Source organism: Staurois parvus, unplaced genomic scaffold (genome assembly GCF_062004578.1).
Source record: "Staurois parvus isolate SC_StPar_1 unplaced genomic scaffold, SC_StPar_1.0 ptg000520l, whole genome shotgun sequence".
NCBI classification, from domain to species: Eukaryota; Metazoa; Chordata; class Amphibia; order Anura; family Ranidae; genus Staurois; species Staurois parvus.
Window position 1 is genome coordinate 2,556,684 of NW_028318316.1, and position 16,848 is coordinate 2,573,531.

A 16,848-nucleotide genomic window follows, 5' to 3' on the forward strand; every position below is an offset into this window, starting at 1 on the left:
TGCAAGATTGACAGTTACAAGCATGACTCCCAAAGGTAGAGGCATGATGGGGCTTGTAGTTTCGCAACAGTTGGAGGGCTGCCAGTTTGACACCCCTGCTTTAGGGGGACCCAAAACTGCTAAGGGGGTAGTGCTATAATAATAATAAAAAAGTAAAGTACCCCATTCCACCAGACATGTGAGATACCATCACGAACGTCAAATAGAGAGAGAGTGAGCAATAATTCTAGCACCAGACCTCCTGTGTACTTCTAAACTGGTAGCCTGCAAAGGCTTTTAAAGCGTCGGCTATGGAGATTTTTAACCACTTGCCCACTGGGCACTTATACCCCCTGGGTGTTTTCTGCGCTATAAACAAAAAAAGAGCAAACAAAAAAAGTTTTTCTTGTTTTTATTATAAAATTTTGCAAACAGATAATTTTTCTCCTTCGCTGATGTGCATTGATGAGGCTGTACTCATAGGCAGCACTGATGGGCACTGAAAAGCATCACTGATAGGCACTGATGAGGTAGATTGGATAGGCAGCACTGATGGGCACTGATAGGCAGCACTGATGAGGTGGCACCGGTGGGCATTGATGAGAAGGCACCAATGATGCTGCACTGATGGCTGGCACTGATGGGCGACACTGACTGGCGGCCCTGACTGGCAGCACTGACTGATAGCACTGACTGGAGGCACTGCTGGCCAGCACTAATGGAGGGCACTGGCGGGTGGTACTGATCATCAAGGCACTGATCCTCAGTGCCCTGATGATCAGTGTCGATCTCCTCTATGACAGCTGCCGTTTATCGGCACTACTTTCCTCATGCTGTGACAGCGCTACCGATAAATGGCAACTGTATTTACTCAGTGATTTGCTGTGTCATAGGACACAGCAATCATGGAGATCACTAGGTGTGCGCCCATCATGACGTCCTCCCAGAACTGGGTAACCGCACTGTAGCCATTATTCAGTTATAGCGCGGTTACCAAGTGGTTAAGTACTGTAGTTTGTCGCTGTTCCACAAGCGTGCGCAATTTTAAGGCGTTACATGTTAGGTATCTATTCAGTGTAACATCATCTTTTATAATTTACCAATTTGATATTATTTTGTGTTTTTGTGCATTAAAATTCATTCACGTGTATTTTATTTTAAATTTCCTTTTGAAAAACCGCTACGCAAATACGTGTGACGTAAAAGATTGCAACACTATTTTATTCTCTAGGGCCTTTGCTTAAAAAAAATATATAGGTTTTGGGGGCTCTAAGTAACCTTCTAGCAAAAAAAAAAAAAAAAAGATTTGTACATTTACATTTAGGAGAGAAAAGTCAGAATAGGCGGGGACTGAAGTTTTTATATTTTACAAAGAAATGTCTGAACTAGTGACAGAATAAAACATTTGATTGTAAAAGACATGTATGTCACAAACATGGTGTGTCAGAGTGCAGGCAGCAGTGCTGTATTCTACAGTGATGCATTACATAGTCTTTCCTTTCCTGTTTTCTTTTTTTTTTTTACTGAAATAACTTTATTTAAAACCCCAGTAAAGCAGAACAAAACAGACAGGATAATTCAGGAAGCTAGCCGGATATCCACCGCCTCAGCAGCGTCGTGGCGGTGGGTGGAGAGCTGTGCATCCTTTTCCTTGTTTATCTCACCCGAGCCCTGACACCCGGGCTCTCAGCCAGTCTTCTACGGCCCTAGGAGGAGCTGGAGCCGTGACATCATCGCGCTCGCCCTCCTCACCGAAGCGGGTTTGAGACGTCAGCAGCGTCACCACCACCATCAGCAGCAGCAGGAGCGCTGCGGGCAGTAGGATGCAGCAGCCGGGCCCCGGTGTACGCCTGCACAGCAACAACCCTCCCGGGGACTTCACCTTCGTCTCCTCCAATGAGGCAGATGGTAAGGCCGGTGTTGTCACCTGTACAGCCATGTTGTCAGTGTCAGGCCACTGTTTACATTTGCACTAGTAGAGCGAGGCCTGCTACATTGTATATGGAACTTGTATGACAGCAGAGTGGGACTGTAGGAGGTGGTTACAGTGCAGTGTTTACATGTCTAACAGGACAAGCCAGGACAGCCTCTGCCATTTAACACAAACTTGCCAACTGTTTACTTGATGTAAAAATAAGAAGTGCACAGTTATGTGTTATAAAATGACACGGCTGTAGGGGAATTAATAGAAGCGGTGTAAAGTATCTGATGTTTGACTTGCTGCTTTTATAAACATTTAGTGCTGTGTTGTGTTTACTACATTTAGGGCTGGTTCATGCCGGAAAGCGGTGCAGGAAAAGTCACGTGTGAACGCACGGCCGCCGGGAGACTTGCACGGGCACCATTAATTGTTAATGGCACCTGTGCATATCTCACAAGGGTGGCGTATTCATGTACGATGCGGGGAACATACCTTTCCCACACTGCGTTCCCGTGTGAAATGGCCCTAAATGAATCTTGCAAACGCAGTGTATTTGTAGCTACCAAATCACATGGTGCCATAGCTGGAGCAGTGGGATCTGAAAAGCAGTGATTGCGATACTTTTTTGCACGTTCCCATGCTCCATTCAAATGAACACACGTTGCAGTGTGAACCGGTCCTAAAGCCCCCCCTTTTGGGATCTATTTCACTTTCTTCTCTCTGATTGATGTGTTAAAGTGGTTGTAAGCATCAAACATGAAATATGAACAAACCATATACCTCTATAACAGGGGTGTCAAACTAGTGGCCCTCCAGCTGTTGCGAAACTACAAGTTCCATCATGCCTGTGTCTAATGGGACTTGTAGTTTGGCAACATCTGCTCTGTAGTATGTACTTGACTCAGTTAAGAGTACTAAGTGTCATTTCTGCCTGCTGCCCTGTTACTCTATCAGCATGAATCACTTCTGATAAGTTTTCCTGAAAACAAGAGAACAATGGGGGAGCCTCCAGCAGATTGACAGCCTCAGCTCTGTTCCTGTGTGCTGTGAGGAGTGGGGGAGGTCCGGTGTCCCCCCCCTCTCCCCCCCTCTCTCCCTCCACTCTCCTCTCCTTACTGGGCTCTGCAGTTTGTAACTTCAGGTCTCTGTCCCATGTTTTCTGAGCTCCCAGACAAGCTTTATAAATGAAACACTTTAAGTGACTATAGAGAAGAGAAGACTGCAGATAAACAGGTACAACATTCATACAAGGTTTGTTTCATCTCTGTGTATCACCTGAGGCTAGTCATTTCACTTAGTGTATATATAAGGGTTTACAACCACTTTAAAGAAAAGAACGTCACATCTTAAAGTAGAACTAAACCTATCAATTTAATGGTTTAAAAAAAAATCGGTTACATTCCGGACAAGCTGGAATGCCAACTGTCACATTTGCTTGTGCTCTCAACTAACTGTCAAACCATCAAATGGCTGGTGTCATAACTGATCACACATGCGGCACCATGGCAGATGCAGATCAAACAGAGGCCAGGATGGCAGCTTCCTTGGTTGAACAGGATAAGAGTTTAGTTCTGCTTTAGGGCTTGTTCACACCATGGTGCGTAGACGTCAGTTTTTTTTTTTCTGCACAGGAATCTGCAACGTGTATAAAACTCATTGAAGCACACATGAAAACTGATATCTACTAGTATAAATCTGTTCTTCATTTTCCATGAGTTTTTTTATGCACCATGCTGTGACTGAGCCCTTAGTGCCCTTTTTATATACCTTAAATTAGAACTATAGGCAAAACTTTTTTTTTTTTTTCATTTTGAATAGAGCAAGGAAGGGTTATAACCCATCAGTTTATTTCTTGACCTCTTTGTCCCATTGGCTTCCTCTTTGGCTATTGTCCCATAGCCAAAGAGGAAGTGAGAGGAAATCCCTGCAAATTAAGACAAACCTTATGTGATTCCCCCCCCCCCCCCCCCCCCAGACCACGAGAACTAGTGTCCCCATTGCAAGATTTCCTCTCTATTGCTTTTCTGGGGACAACCTAAAATTTGGGATTTTCTTTAACTTTCAATGATAGTGATGAACAGGACAAATAGAGAAGGTGAATCTCCTTAACAGGGGCCAGAGACAACAGTAAATGCTGACAGGTGTTCTTGCCCCTCTCCATTCCATTCTGTCCAAAACGAAAAAAAAAGTTTTGCTTTTAGTTCTACTTTAAAGCAGCACTAAACTCCAAAATACTTGCCTCCCTTCAAAGGACCGATGTCCCTCACTGGTGCTGGCATCTTCCATTTGGCTTCTTCCAGGTTTCTCTGCTATAAAGAGCCTGTCTGCTTGAAGTTTTTAAAAGCAGGACTTGGTTCCGCTTTAAGCTGCAGTTGCATGAAGCAGTCCAAGTCGTCTCCTCTTTTGTTTATTTTCTGCTTAGACCCTTCTTTGGGTGTTCACATCAGTGCCTAGATGACCAGTGGTGGGGTCCAGAACAAGATGACATCATCACAGAGAGACCATAAAGGATTGCCTATCTCAGGTTACATTCACAACTGCTGGATTTGCAGTGGTGAAGGACGGAGGGGGACTTAGGTGAGTATATCTGGCTTCACAAGATGAGGAGGAAAAAAAATGGCTAGCAGAATTTGGTGGAAGTGAAGGATGGGGAAAAAAAGACCTAGCCCAGAATGGGGCTTTAAAGCATAACTTCACTCTCTACAATCAGTTGCTATTTTTTTTTCTGTTCACTTCCCATCCTCCTTCCCTAGTGTTACACAGTTGGAGAACAAAAAAAAAAAAATTTTAGGGGAAGGGTAAAAGCCTTTTCTGTGAGTCCCTGTCCTGCGCTTCCTTTTTTCTTCCCTAGTCATGAATGATGTCACCCCATCCCAAGAGGATTCATGACAGTCTGCGCCACACTGCTCATGCGCTGAGTACTCGCTACCACACTTCACCATGGGGTTGGCCCAAAGAGACTGCCCGTTTCCTACTGATGTTTCATAGGAACATGGTGATGCAGGACCTGTAGTGCTGAGATAGAGAGAATGCTTACAGCACATAGTGCTGAATTCCCTGGGTAGCTGAGAATGTTTTCGAGGACAACTTAGTGGTACAGGTGAACGGGTAAAACTAATTGTAAAGGGGGTTGGGGGAGATTTTTTTTTTTCGCTATGCAGCACCAGACACATAACATTAGGGACATAGCCTGTAATAAAATGTTCCCACTTTCTTGATGGTGACTATATAGTGTAGAAATCGTCTCCTCACTGTCGCAGTGTCCTCCCATTGCACTGATCTTCTGGCATTGCAGAGGTTAACATCAGCCTCTGCGAGTGAGAGTTGTGCCGCTTGCACACTTCCTCCATTTATAGAAGTTGTACTATTCTGTCCCAGAATGCAAAGTGTTCTGTGAATGAAGGAGGTGGATCCTGTCATTTAATCTGCCTGTCATCCATTCACAGAACACTTTTGAGGAAGGATATACGATCTGCAAATGGAAAAGGCAGGTTAACGACATTTCATCCTGCAAATACACTTGAACTGTCTGCTTTCACTTCTCCCTCTACAGTAATAATAGCCCTTCTTTTCTTTAGGTAGGGGGACTAGTTCTTGTTTTTATTTTTTTCCAGCAAACCCAACCACCCACTTCCATTCTGGTATGGCTAGACTAACATTTCTTGCCCCAGGGGCCCCCTGGGAGGCCTTGTCACATATCCCATGTGGTTCTGGGAGCCCTTTCACAGAGCGGTTGGGAAGTGGAGCCTCGCATGTCAGCAACGGCAAGGCGAGGGGGGCCAAGATGGTGCAGTAGGACACAGAAAACTGAAGAGTGGATCTCTGCAGGACAACACTGAATCTGCTGGCCAGGTAAGTGTGTATTGTAAACAGAACAACAGGTTAGGGGGTTAGTGGGGATACAGAAAAAGAGGGAGAGTGGAGTTCAACTTTAAAATGATTGTAAAGGCATGTATTTTTTTTCTTTTTCCTAAAATAAACATTATGCTTGCCTGCTCTGTGAAATGGTATTGGACAAAGTGGTCCCTTTCCTCTCCTTCTGGGATGACCCTCTTGCGCTCCTGGCTACTCCTCGTTTCCGAGTGCCCCCATAGTAAGCTGCTTTCTATAGGGGCACTTGTGTGGACTCAATCCTGAGCTGGGCTGTGTGCTGCTCTAGATGCACGCAGCTTGGCTTGGTGCCGCCCCCGCTCCCTCCTCACAAGTTTTGATTGACAGCAGCAGGAGACAATAAATCCTGCTGGTGCCTCTCTGAGCAGCATAAAAAATAACTTTATATTTTTAATAGAATCCTGTATTGAGAGAGAAAGTTGTTATTGCTGATATGAGTCTGAATGTACTATGTAGGCTTTCCCTGGTGTAAATTCTTTGGATCACTGAACTGAAACTAGCATGCTACAAAAGGCATAGCGAAATCAGAATTCTTGGTCTGGATACATTTTCTGGGTTAGTATTGCAGTATTGACCCCACAGGAAAGTTAAGCAGGTAACATATCTAAAAGGAGAGGTTGGAAATGGCAGCCTCCATATTTTCAAAGCACCCAATGAAGTGACTAGTGCCATTCGATACATGGAGATGGAACAAATTCTGTTACATAGTTTGTGGATGTCTATCGTCTCTTCTCTACACCTGTTCAAAGTGATACATTTTTTTTATAGCTTGTCTGAGATTTCAGAAAAAAGGGGACGGTGAGCTGAAGTCACACTCTGAATAGCTCAGTGAGGACTGCTCTGAGAGCTGATTGGAGGGAAGGGACAAACCCCTTTATGTAGGAACAGAGATGTGGCTGTCAATCTGCTGGAACTCCCTCCCCTGACACCATTTTTCTCTTATTTTAAGAAAAACTTGACTCCTGCAGATAGCATTGAAAGGAGGCAGCAGACAGAAATTACACTTGGTGCTGTGAATTTAGACATACACACTATAGAGGCAAATGCTTTGTTTATATTTCATATCTGAGGTTAACAGCAACTTTAAAGGGCGGTGGATTGTGTTGACATGATCCTGGTGGCCTCGGGGCAATCTTACTGTAGCATGTTCTGTTGTCTCGTAGGCTTAGCTTCAACTGTTTACAAGAATTAATCAAACTCAGAAGTAGTTGCTAAGTGACTCACAGCAAACTACACTACTCCTGAAGTAACTGAAGAAATGTAAAGAAAAAAAATATTTAAACTGGTTTTAAAGGCTCAAGGTTTTTTACCTTTATGCATTCTATGCATGAAGGTAAAAAAACCTTCTGTGTGCAGCAGTGGCCCCAGCCTCCTCAATACTTACCTGAGCCTCATCGCGATCCAGCGATCTGTACAACAGCCTCGGCTGTCCTGGGTCTCTGCCTCCTCTTTGACTGAGACAGCAAGCGGTAGCCATTGGCTCCCACTGCTGTTAGCCAATGAGGAGAGGGGGGTGGTTGGGCCAAGCCGTGTCTCCTTGTGTGAATTGACAAACGGAGCAGCGGTTTCCCCCATAGCAAGCTGCTTGCTGTGAGGGCACCCGAGAGGAAGGAGGCGCCAGGAGAGCCTGTGGGGGACAGGAGAAGAGGATGATCCAGGCTGTTCTGTGCAAAAACCACTGCATACAGCAGGTAAATGTTTATTTAAAAAAAAAAATAACCATTTAGAATCGCTTCAAAACAAATATGTTGATATACTCTTCCATCTATTTACCAATGCTAGCAGCATAAGGATTTAAAATAGTCAATGCTGAATGAGGGAGTGATTTTTTTTTTTTCTGACTTGTGCTCAAAATAGCTGCTTTTATAGGGCGTTTGAGCCTTTTTTTCTTTCCAAATTATTATGCAAATTATATTTTTCTCATTTACCTAAATAATTGATGTAAATAACAGTCAGCATAATTCTCATGTTATCAACTATTAAGAGTACAATTCACATTTTATTGAACAAACCTCCTAATAATAACAGGATTTTTTTTAAACATAAAAAACTTCCAATGCACTGTTCCAAATTATTACGCACAGTAAGTTTCAAAACACTTTATAGGTTGTAAAGAACTGAAAATTGTCATTTGTTGTGTTTGCAGCATATTTACTGAAATCAAAAGCCATTTCAATCAAACTTTTAATAACATTTTAACTTTTTAAACATTTTAACAGGTCACGTTACATTGTAACATAGGACCCCTTATTTGATAGCAGCTTCACAAGTCTTGCATCCATTGAACTTGTGAGTTTTTGGACAGTTTTTGCTTGAATTTGTTTGAAAGATGTCAGAATAGCCTCCCAGAGCTGCTGTTTAGATGTAAACTGCCTCCCACCCTCATAGATCTTTTGCTTGAGGATGCTCCAAAGGTTCTCAATAGGATTCAGGTCAGGGGAGGATGGAGGCCACACCATGACTTTCTCTCCTTTTATCCCCATTACAGCCATTGATGCAGAGGTATTCTTTGCAGCCTGAGATGGTGCATTGTCATGCATGAAGATGACTTTATTATGGAAAGCATAGTTCTTCCTTCTGTACCAGGGAAGAAAGTGGTCAGTCATAAACTCCAGATACTTTGCAGAGGTCATCTTTATACCTTCGGGGCCCCTAAAGGGGCCGACCAGCTCTGTTCCCACGATTCCGGCCCAAAACATGACTCCGCCACCGCCTTGCAGACGTCGCAGCATTGTTGGAACAGGGTGGCCGTCCACCAACCATCCACTACTCCATCCATCTGGACCATCCAGGGTTGCACGGCACTCATCGGTGAACATGTATTTTTCTGCCCAATGCAGCCGTTTCTGCTTGTGAGCATTGGTTATTGGTGGCCGATTAGAAGGTTTATGCACAGTTGCAAGACTCTGGAGGACTCTACACCTTGATGTCCGTGGGACTCCAGAGGCACCAGCAGCTTCAAATATCTGTTTGCTGCTATGTAATGGTATTTTAGCAGCTGCTCTCTTGATCCGATGCATGGATCTGGCAGAAATCTTCCTCAATGTGCCTTTATCTGCACGAACCCGTCTGTGCTCTGAATCAGCCACAAATCTCTTAATAGTGTGATGATCACGCTTAAGTTTTCATGAACTATCTAATGTTTTCATACCTTGTCCAAGGCATTGAACTATTTCACTCTTTTCGGCAGCAGAGAGATCCTTTTTCTTCCCCATATTGCTTGAAAATTGTGCTTTGCTTAATAATGTGGAACACCGTCCTTTAGTAGTTTTTTCTTAAATTGGGCTCACCTGCCAATCTAATTATCACAGGTATCCGAGATTGTTTTCAGTGATCAAAAGAGCCTTGACACACAATGCCATCCATGAGTTACACTGAAAAACAACATATTTCATCTTTGTGACACTTAAATAGAATTTGCATAATAATTTGGAACACGGTGTATAAGTATATATGCGTGTGTGTGAGAGAGAACATGGCAGCGCAGGATCTGAGTTATGACAGAAGAGATGTGGATCTCAGCAGCAAAATGCTGGATCTGCTGGGTGGGTGAGTTTTTGAATTGTGCACAACCCAGCATTACGTAAGCAAAAAATGGGTTCCCCTTTAAGAACAGGTAAAGAACATATAACCAATATAAAAAACCAGAAGGGATAATATGAGGAAGATCGCTAAGTGTATGGAGATTCCTTTGCTCACCACTGACAGTGTAATCAATCCGCTACTGCAGAGCGGGAACTGCTATACAGAAGTTATACAGTGTTGTGGAGACAGAACTGCTTTGTTTACCTAGGTGCAGCAGCAGACCAGCCTGTAGATTTTCAGCACAGTGCCGAAAAATAGAGCAACCGAGCTTGCGCAGAGCAGGGTGAGAAAGGGTATTACTGAATTTTCAACAAGGCACACATCGGCCCTTATTTTAAATGATTTACATAGCTATACCTGCAAAATAGGCCTGAAGTGAGCTAGCAGGTCTTAGTTTTCTGACCAAAGTTCCACTTTTAACTAAGTACATTGGGGACAAAGTACTTTTTGTAGGAGGGCTACCTGGAGCCTGTGTGACAATGTCCAGACTATGTACATTAGAGCTCAAGTTTAATCTGCTTATAATTGCCATACCCCACTTCCCCATCATCTTCTCATAAATATGCTGTTTGAAATTCTTAAAACCTTTTTTCATTGTGTACCTTCTCTTGGCTACATTGTTGACGTCACTGGGTTTCTACCACTATATGCAAGGCAGGCAGATCATGAAGGATGGAAGGGACTGGCAGGTTATTGTACCCAGCTTCCTTAAAACTTCTAAGCGCCTCTAAAAGGCCCTCAGTGTTGATTTACTAGTGCTCTGGCTCTTGGGAGCAGGTATGCAATTATCAAAATGCCTTGATGGAGTAAGCATCACTGGACAAACTGCATTTGCATGCAAACTGCCCTAGGTAATGCCCTCATGTGATGCTTAGCCTCCATGACTGAAAGAACTGAAATCCAAAGACTAAAGCCGCATGCCAGGCTCCATCAGGCTATGAAGGATGCTGAACATCCTCCAGGCAAGAAATGAGGAAGGCTCTGTCTACATCTTCTAATACACACTTTAAGAAGCTGTAGGAAATATATAGTGATATCAGAGTAAGCAGTTACAGCATATGAAAGCCTAGGCAACTGTGCAAGACAGTGAAGATAGGGTTGGAGGTTCAGCTTTAACAAATCTACTCTTTGGACATGTCTGTTATGTCCAAAAAAGAAGAGGGTAAATGAACTTGCGGCAGTAGCGTGTCATGCAGTTGTTTTGGTTTTTACTCAATGGGCTGTCTTTACTGTAAAAGAGATCTAGGCAGCTGTGGAGCTGCCCAGTCACCTTTTACGTGGGTTGGGAACAATTATAAGAAGGTGTAATAAAACTAACCAAAACTAATATTTTAAGCGTTTTGCATACCCATGTTTACTACCAAGCCTTATCTGCCTCAAAGAGCAAAACTCATTCATGATACTTTAGGGTAGACAAAGCATGTGACGAAGGTGTCCTGCAAGGCTCCAAAATGTTGTTTCTGCTATAATGATGTAATCGCTGAGCAAAGCTTTGGCCCCGTCCTGGAGATTCATGGTGTGCTGGTGACATTCTCTCGTTCTCGTCTTTGGTTCCAGTCGGTCGCTACAGCACCGATTTTTCATACACCGCTATTTCTGCAGGAAGTGTGCATTTGGAATAGTGCGTTGGATTCATTTGTGATGAGACTTTTTTGCCCCAAACTAGAGCTGATATTCTTCATAAAGCATAACTCAAGTAGGAGGTGATTGTAGCCGTTTTAGTGCATTTAGTGTACAGGAGATGGACACGGTACAGGAGATGGCCACAGACTGCGGACACGGTACAGGAGATGGCCACAGACTGCGGACACGGTACAGGAGATGGCCACAGACTGCGGACACGGTACAGGAGATGGCCACAGACTGCGGACACGGTACAGGAGATGGCCACAGACTGCGGACACGGTACAGGAGATGGCCACAGACTGCGGACACGGTACAGGAGATGGCCACAGACTGCGGACACGGTACAGGAGATGGCCACAGACTGCGGACACGGTACAGGAGATGGCCACAGACTGCGGACACGGTACAGGAGATGGCCACAGACTGCGGACACGGTACAGGAGATGGCCACAGACTGCGGACACGGTACAGGAGATGGCCACAGACTGCGGACACGGTACAGGAGATGGCCACAGACTGCGGACACGGTACAGGAGATGGCCACAGACTGCGGACACGGTACAGGAGATGGCCACAGACTGCGGACACGGTACAGGAGATGGCCACAGACTGCGGACACGGTACAGGAGATGGCCACAGACTGCGGACACGGTACAGGAGATGGCCACAGACTGCGGACACGGTACAGGAGATGGCCACAGACTGCGGACACGGTACAGGAGATGGCCACAGACTGCGGACACGGTACAGGAGATGGCCACAGACTGCGGACACGGTACAGGAGATGGCCACAGACTGCGGACACGGTACAGGAGATGGCCACAGACTGCGGACACGGTACAGGAGATGGCCACAGACTGCGGACACGGTACAGGAGATGGCCACAGACTGCGGACACGGTACAGGAGATGACTGCTGACCTTTGGGGAGGGGGAGCGGGTACCTGAATTTGACAGGTACCCGCTCTTCCGCGGAGTTGTTCTTTGATCTTACCTGTTCCTCTATCCAGCCGTGTGCTGTCTACCCGGCTTCTGTAGTGTGGGCGCTCGGCGGACAGCCGGATGCCCAGTGCGCATGAGCGAGAAACGCTGCGCTTTGTGATTGGTCCGGCGGCTTCTGGGATCTGTCATGTGTCCCAGGTACCGCCTTACCATTCACAAAGAGCACCGCTTCTTGCGCATCCGCACTTGGGACCCAACTGTCACGCACACTACAGAAGCCGGGAAGACAGCGCGCCGCTGGATAAAGGAACAGGTAAGATCCCACTGCAGAGCTGAGCGGCTGGCCCGGTATTCTGACACGGCGGCGGTGGAAATACCGCACCGGCCGCTCCATATTCGCTCCATAAGACGCACTGACATTTTCCCCCCTTTTTTTGGGGGAAAAAAGTGCATCTTTTGTAGCGAAAAATACGGTATTTTCTTTATTGTAGTATACTGGTATATTTCAGTATAATAAGTAATGGATTTTCAGACTGGTTTATAGGTGAAAGAAAATTCATTGGTTACCCTAAACAGGCTTTACCCAAATATACTGCATTGAATAATAGTCCAGCATAAAGTGTTTTACCTGAATTTTGCCATTTGAGTAGACAAAATGTATTCTTCAAAAAACAGTACATGCTTGTCAACATACATTAGTGCGTCTGTGTTTTTATGTTCTTCAAGCAGTTGCAGCTTGATCCAAATTGGATTCATTTATTTTTTTGTTATAATATGTTTCTAGGGATGCACCAATTTTTCGGTGACCGTTTCAGCCGAAAATACCCCTATCGGCCTTTGGGTGATATGAAAATAGGCACTGATACGAATGCCGAAAACAACCCCGCCGCATAGAGATCAGTGAAAGAAAGATGGCCTCCGCTCATCTTTGTCTTTGAAGGACCAGAGCCGATGTCATTATGTCACTTCTGGTTTGGGCGCCAATGTGGGGTCTTATTGACTTGTCACTGCTATCACAAGGGATGTTTGCATTTAAAGAGATAGTGTAAAAAAAATGTAATATAATAAAAAAGTTTTTAAAGTGCTCCCCCCCGTGTTCGCATGCAGTGATGAATGCATACGTAGGCCATGCCCACATATGTAAATGGTGTTTCAACCACACGTGCGGTATCGCCGTGAACGTCGAAGCAAGAGCAATAATTCTAGCACTAGACCACCTCTGTAACTTTAAACTGGTAACCTGTAGAAATTTTTAAAGCATCACCCTTGGAGATATTTAAGTACGGTAGTTTGGTGCCATTCCACAAGCATGCGCAATTTTAAAGCATGATAAGTTGGGTATCTATTTACTTGGCAAGAAAAAACATAAGAGGGTGCACTCTCCTCGTGCATTACTGTAATGACCGATTTATTAAAACCTAGATCACAAATGGATACTCCCAAGCAAACGATAAAACCAGACACAGAGCCAGATCTTATTTTTATGACTGTCTGTTTTTCTGGTTTGTGAGTATCCATTTATGATCTATGTTTTAATAAATCCTGGTAATGCACGAGGAGAGTGCGCCCTCTTGTGTTTTTTGTTGATGCTTCCTGGATTCCCTGATCTGTGGAGGGCTGCACCTCATCAAATGACAGACACCGTGTGAAATTGTGGAGCACCAAGATTTCAGCGCTGTTGTGGTTGGCATTATTTGATTGATCTATTTAGTTGTGTAACATCATCTTTCATATTATACAAAATATTTGGGGTATATATTGTGTTTTTTTGTTTTTTAAATTGCGTTTGAAAAATATATACATTTTTAAAAACTGTCCATTTTGGTCTTTGGCCAAGTGCATCTTGAATTTTCAGTTTCGGCACCAGGATTTTAATTTCGGCGCATCACTATATGTTTCCATGTTAGCTAGATACATTGATTGGTTTTAGGAATTTATCTTGCATGTTTTTTTCCAAACAGATCTAACTGGGTCAATAGCAGCACCTGATGTTAAGTTAAACCTTGATGGAGACTTCACCAAAGAGTCGAAAGCCACCACATTTCTTCGCCAGAGAGGTTATGGATGGTTACTGGAAGTAGAAGAAAATGATCCTGAAGATAATAAACCTTTACTGTATGTGTTTGCATTTAATTTTTTGCTTTGAGATTAAGGAAACGTTCACGCATTACTGCATGCATTTTCATGTACAAGCTTGGATGTGTCATTCAAGGTGGTGGGAAAAAAATTTAACAATCAGGGGTGTGGAAATTATTTGAAAAAACTACTTGTTTAGGGGACTAAATCTACTTGTCCCTCATGCAAAACAAGCGTCTGGCAGGGAGGGGGGAGACCTTGCAGTGTGATCAGCACTGATTGGGTGCTCATCAGTAAAGGGGAATGTCTAGAATGTCTCATCTTCCTGGCTATGTGTCTCATCCTCCGTGTGGGTAGGCTGTGTAGCCATTCTGCCTGTAGTGTGAGGCTACACAATGAGTACAGGTGTGGCTCAGAAAGGTGCGTGGTGGTGCTCCCAGACTCTGGAGGACAGGAAGGAATTGGCAGACACCCCCAGGCCCAGGCAGCAGGGTGGATAAAAATTGATGATTTAAAAAAAAAAATCAACAGATGCCTTCATTTGGTTTGCAAATGTTAAAGAATTAACTACCAGCAAGAATGAGTCGGATTCCTTACATTTAAAGAGTGCCTGTCATTTAAATCCATCATGGCAGCGCCTGTTAGCATGCATCCACTCCCCTGCTGCTGCCTCTACGTCCCTCACCTTGTTGTGTCACTGCTGAATCACCACCAGTCCCATTAAAGCGAATGGGACTGTCAGTGAGTCAACAGCATGTCAGAAGAGGAGCTGCTGCGGGACAGAGATGACAGTTGCTCTTTAAAAATTAGGATATGATTTAAATCAAACCTTTTCATTAGTGATTTTAAATCGTGATTTAAATCAACTTGATTTAAATCAAATCCACCCTGCTGGGCAGACAGGCTGGTTTAGTATTACTTAGCAGGGGAGCATGTGTAAAGGACAAAAGGGAGGGGAGTGTACCACCTGTGATCTGGCCAGCGTGATCGGTGACCCCTCACACCCCCCCCCCCCCCCCACGACTTTGGTATGTGTAGTAGTCTATGAGCTGAATGCGGACGAAGGAACTACACTTCTAGAGAGGCTGTGTGCGACCTCTGTCATAGCAAATGTGCCGCTTTTCAAATAGAGAGGTCAGTAACAGAGTGGACCTGGCTGGCCGGCGGGGTGTGGGTGGCTGGCAGATGATTAGCCATTGGATGGCAACATGTGGGCTCTATGGAAATAGCAGTGCTGAGGTTGGGAGGCTGAGCCTGCAGTTAGCTGGAGGAAGGAGGTGAAATGAAGCTCCGGGGCAAAAAAAAAAGTAAACCCTGCTGCTTGCCCACATTAGGGCTAAATGTAAAAGAAAAAAAAAACCTGCCCAGTGTCTGGAACTGCATCTCCCAGCGTCCGGCGATTGGAATTGCACATCCCCAAACAATGCAGATTTTCCATTGTTCAGATATGTTAAAAAATTACCAAAAATGCATTATTTGTATGACTTTCTGTATTTGTGTTTTTACAGTGGAACTGTTTTATCACTTACAATGTGCAAAAACGCAGTATATCCTGTCTTTGAAAACCACCCTTAGCTACAACGCATGGTTTCGAACTACATCTATCTATGCAAATCACACCTAAAGTAGTGCATGTACTACTTTAGAAATTGGTGCGGCTCCGACTAAGTCGGAACCACACTGATATGACTGCTCTAATCGCAGACAGTAGGCTGCGATTTGGCATTCGATTTGCAAGTTGCATGGAATGCAAATCGCAGAGCAATTCGCATCCAGTGTGACCAGGGTCTAATTAAATTTTTTAGCATTAATATTGAGAATCACTATATAGGACTTTTGAAGCATCAATAGTTTGCACAGGGCCTTTCGGTATAAAAGCGAAACAGTACAATGGCAATATAATTCAAGACAAGAGCATCAGGAGTGCCCTTCTTGTGAGAGATTACAATCCAAAAGGGAGGGGCAAGTGATACAAAAAGATGACTGTGAGGTTGAGTTGATGGGGAAAGTAAAAGTTCAGTTGTTATGTAGAGTTAAAGAGGTGAGATGATTGTTCAGGAATCACCTAAAGGCAAACAGACTAGGGAAGAGTTCCATAGGAATGAAGAGGCTTTGGAGATGTCCTGGAGACAAGCATGGGAGGAGGTGACAAAGGTGCTAATGAGGAAATTTTGGGAGCAGAAAAAAGGACAGTTTGTCTGAGATTTTCAGATGAGATTGGTGATGTATTTGTGGATGGCTTTGTACATTAGTATATTAAAGCCAGCAAGGAGGGAATTAGTTGCTTAGTGGTGTCATTGGTTAAGAAGAGGCATATTTTGGATATGTTACAGAGGGAAACGCTGCAAGATTTGGTTAGGTTGTATGTGGGGCTTAAAAAAGAAGTCCTAGTCTAGGATTACACCTAGCACCCTGGCATGAGAGAAAGTACTGAAAGTTGTGCTATTGATTGTGATGGGACAGGGCAAATTATGAGCTCAATTTTGGAAAGATTGAGTTTTAGGAAGGGGTGTGACATCCATATTGAGAACTGACTTTAGCGATGAGTGATGAGACAGAAGGGAATGAGCTGAGGAATAGAGAGCTAGTTTGGGTTTCATTAGTATAGAGATGGTTCTGGAAGCCATAGGATTTTTTTCAGAGTTCCATGCGAGGAGGTGTAGATTGAAAATAGAAGGTTGCTCTTGTGAGACCCTTACGGAAAAAGGAAGAGGAGAGGAGGAGATGGTTATGGGTGACACTGAAGGATCGCTTATAGAAGTTTGTAGAAGTTTGGATGGTCATGATGAGCAGGATAGGGTTTTAAGTTGTTCAACCTGATGGGGGTCC

At 44.2% G+C, this 16,848-nt stretch overlaps 1 protein-coding gene across 1 annotated transcript in view; it reads left to right on the forward strand.

The window, feature by feature from the left end:
• Positions 1 to 1,564: 1,564 nt before the first annotated feature.
• The window catches only part of YIPF4 (Yip1 domain family member 4), a 30,474-nt gene continuing 15,190 nt past the window's right edge, over positions 1,565 to 16,848 (forward strand). The window contains exons 1-2 of the mRNA XM_089690193.1: positions 1,565 to 1,887; positions 13,905 to 14,058. Of these exons, the coding sequence (XP_089546319.1) occupies positions 1,803 to 1,887; positions 13,905 to 14,058 (239 nt within the window). The 5' untranslated portion in view covers positions 1,565 to 1,802. The remainder of the gene's footprint in view (positions 1,888 to 13,904; positions 14,059 to 16,848) is intronic.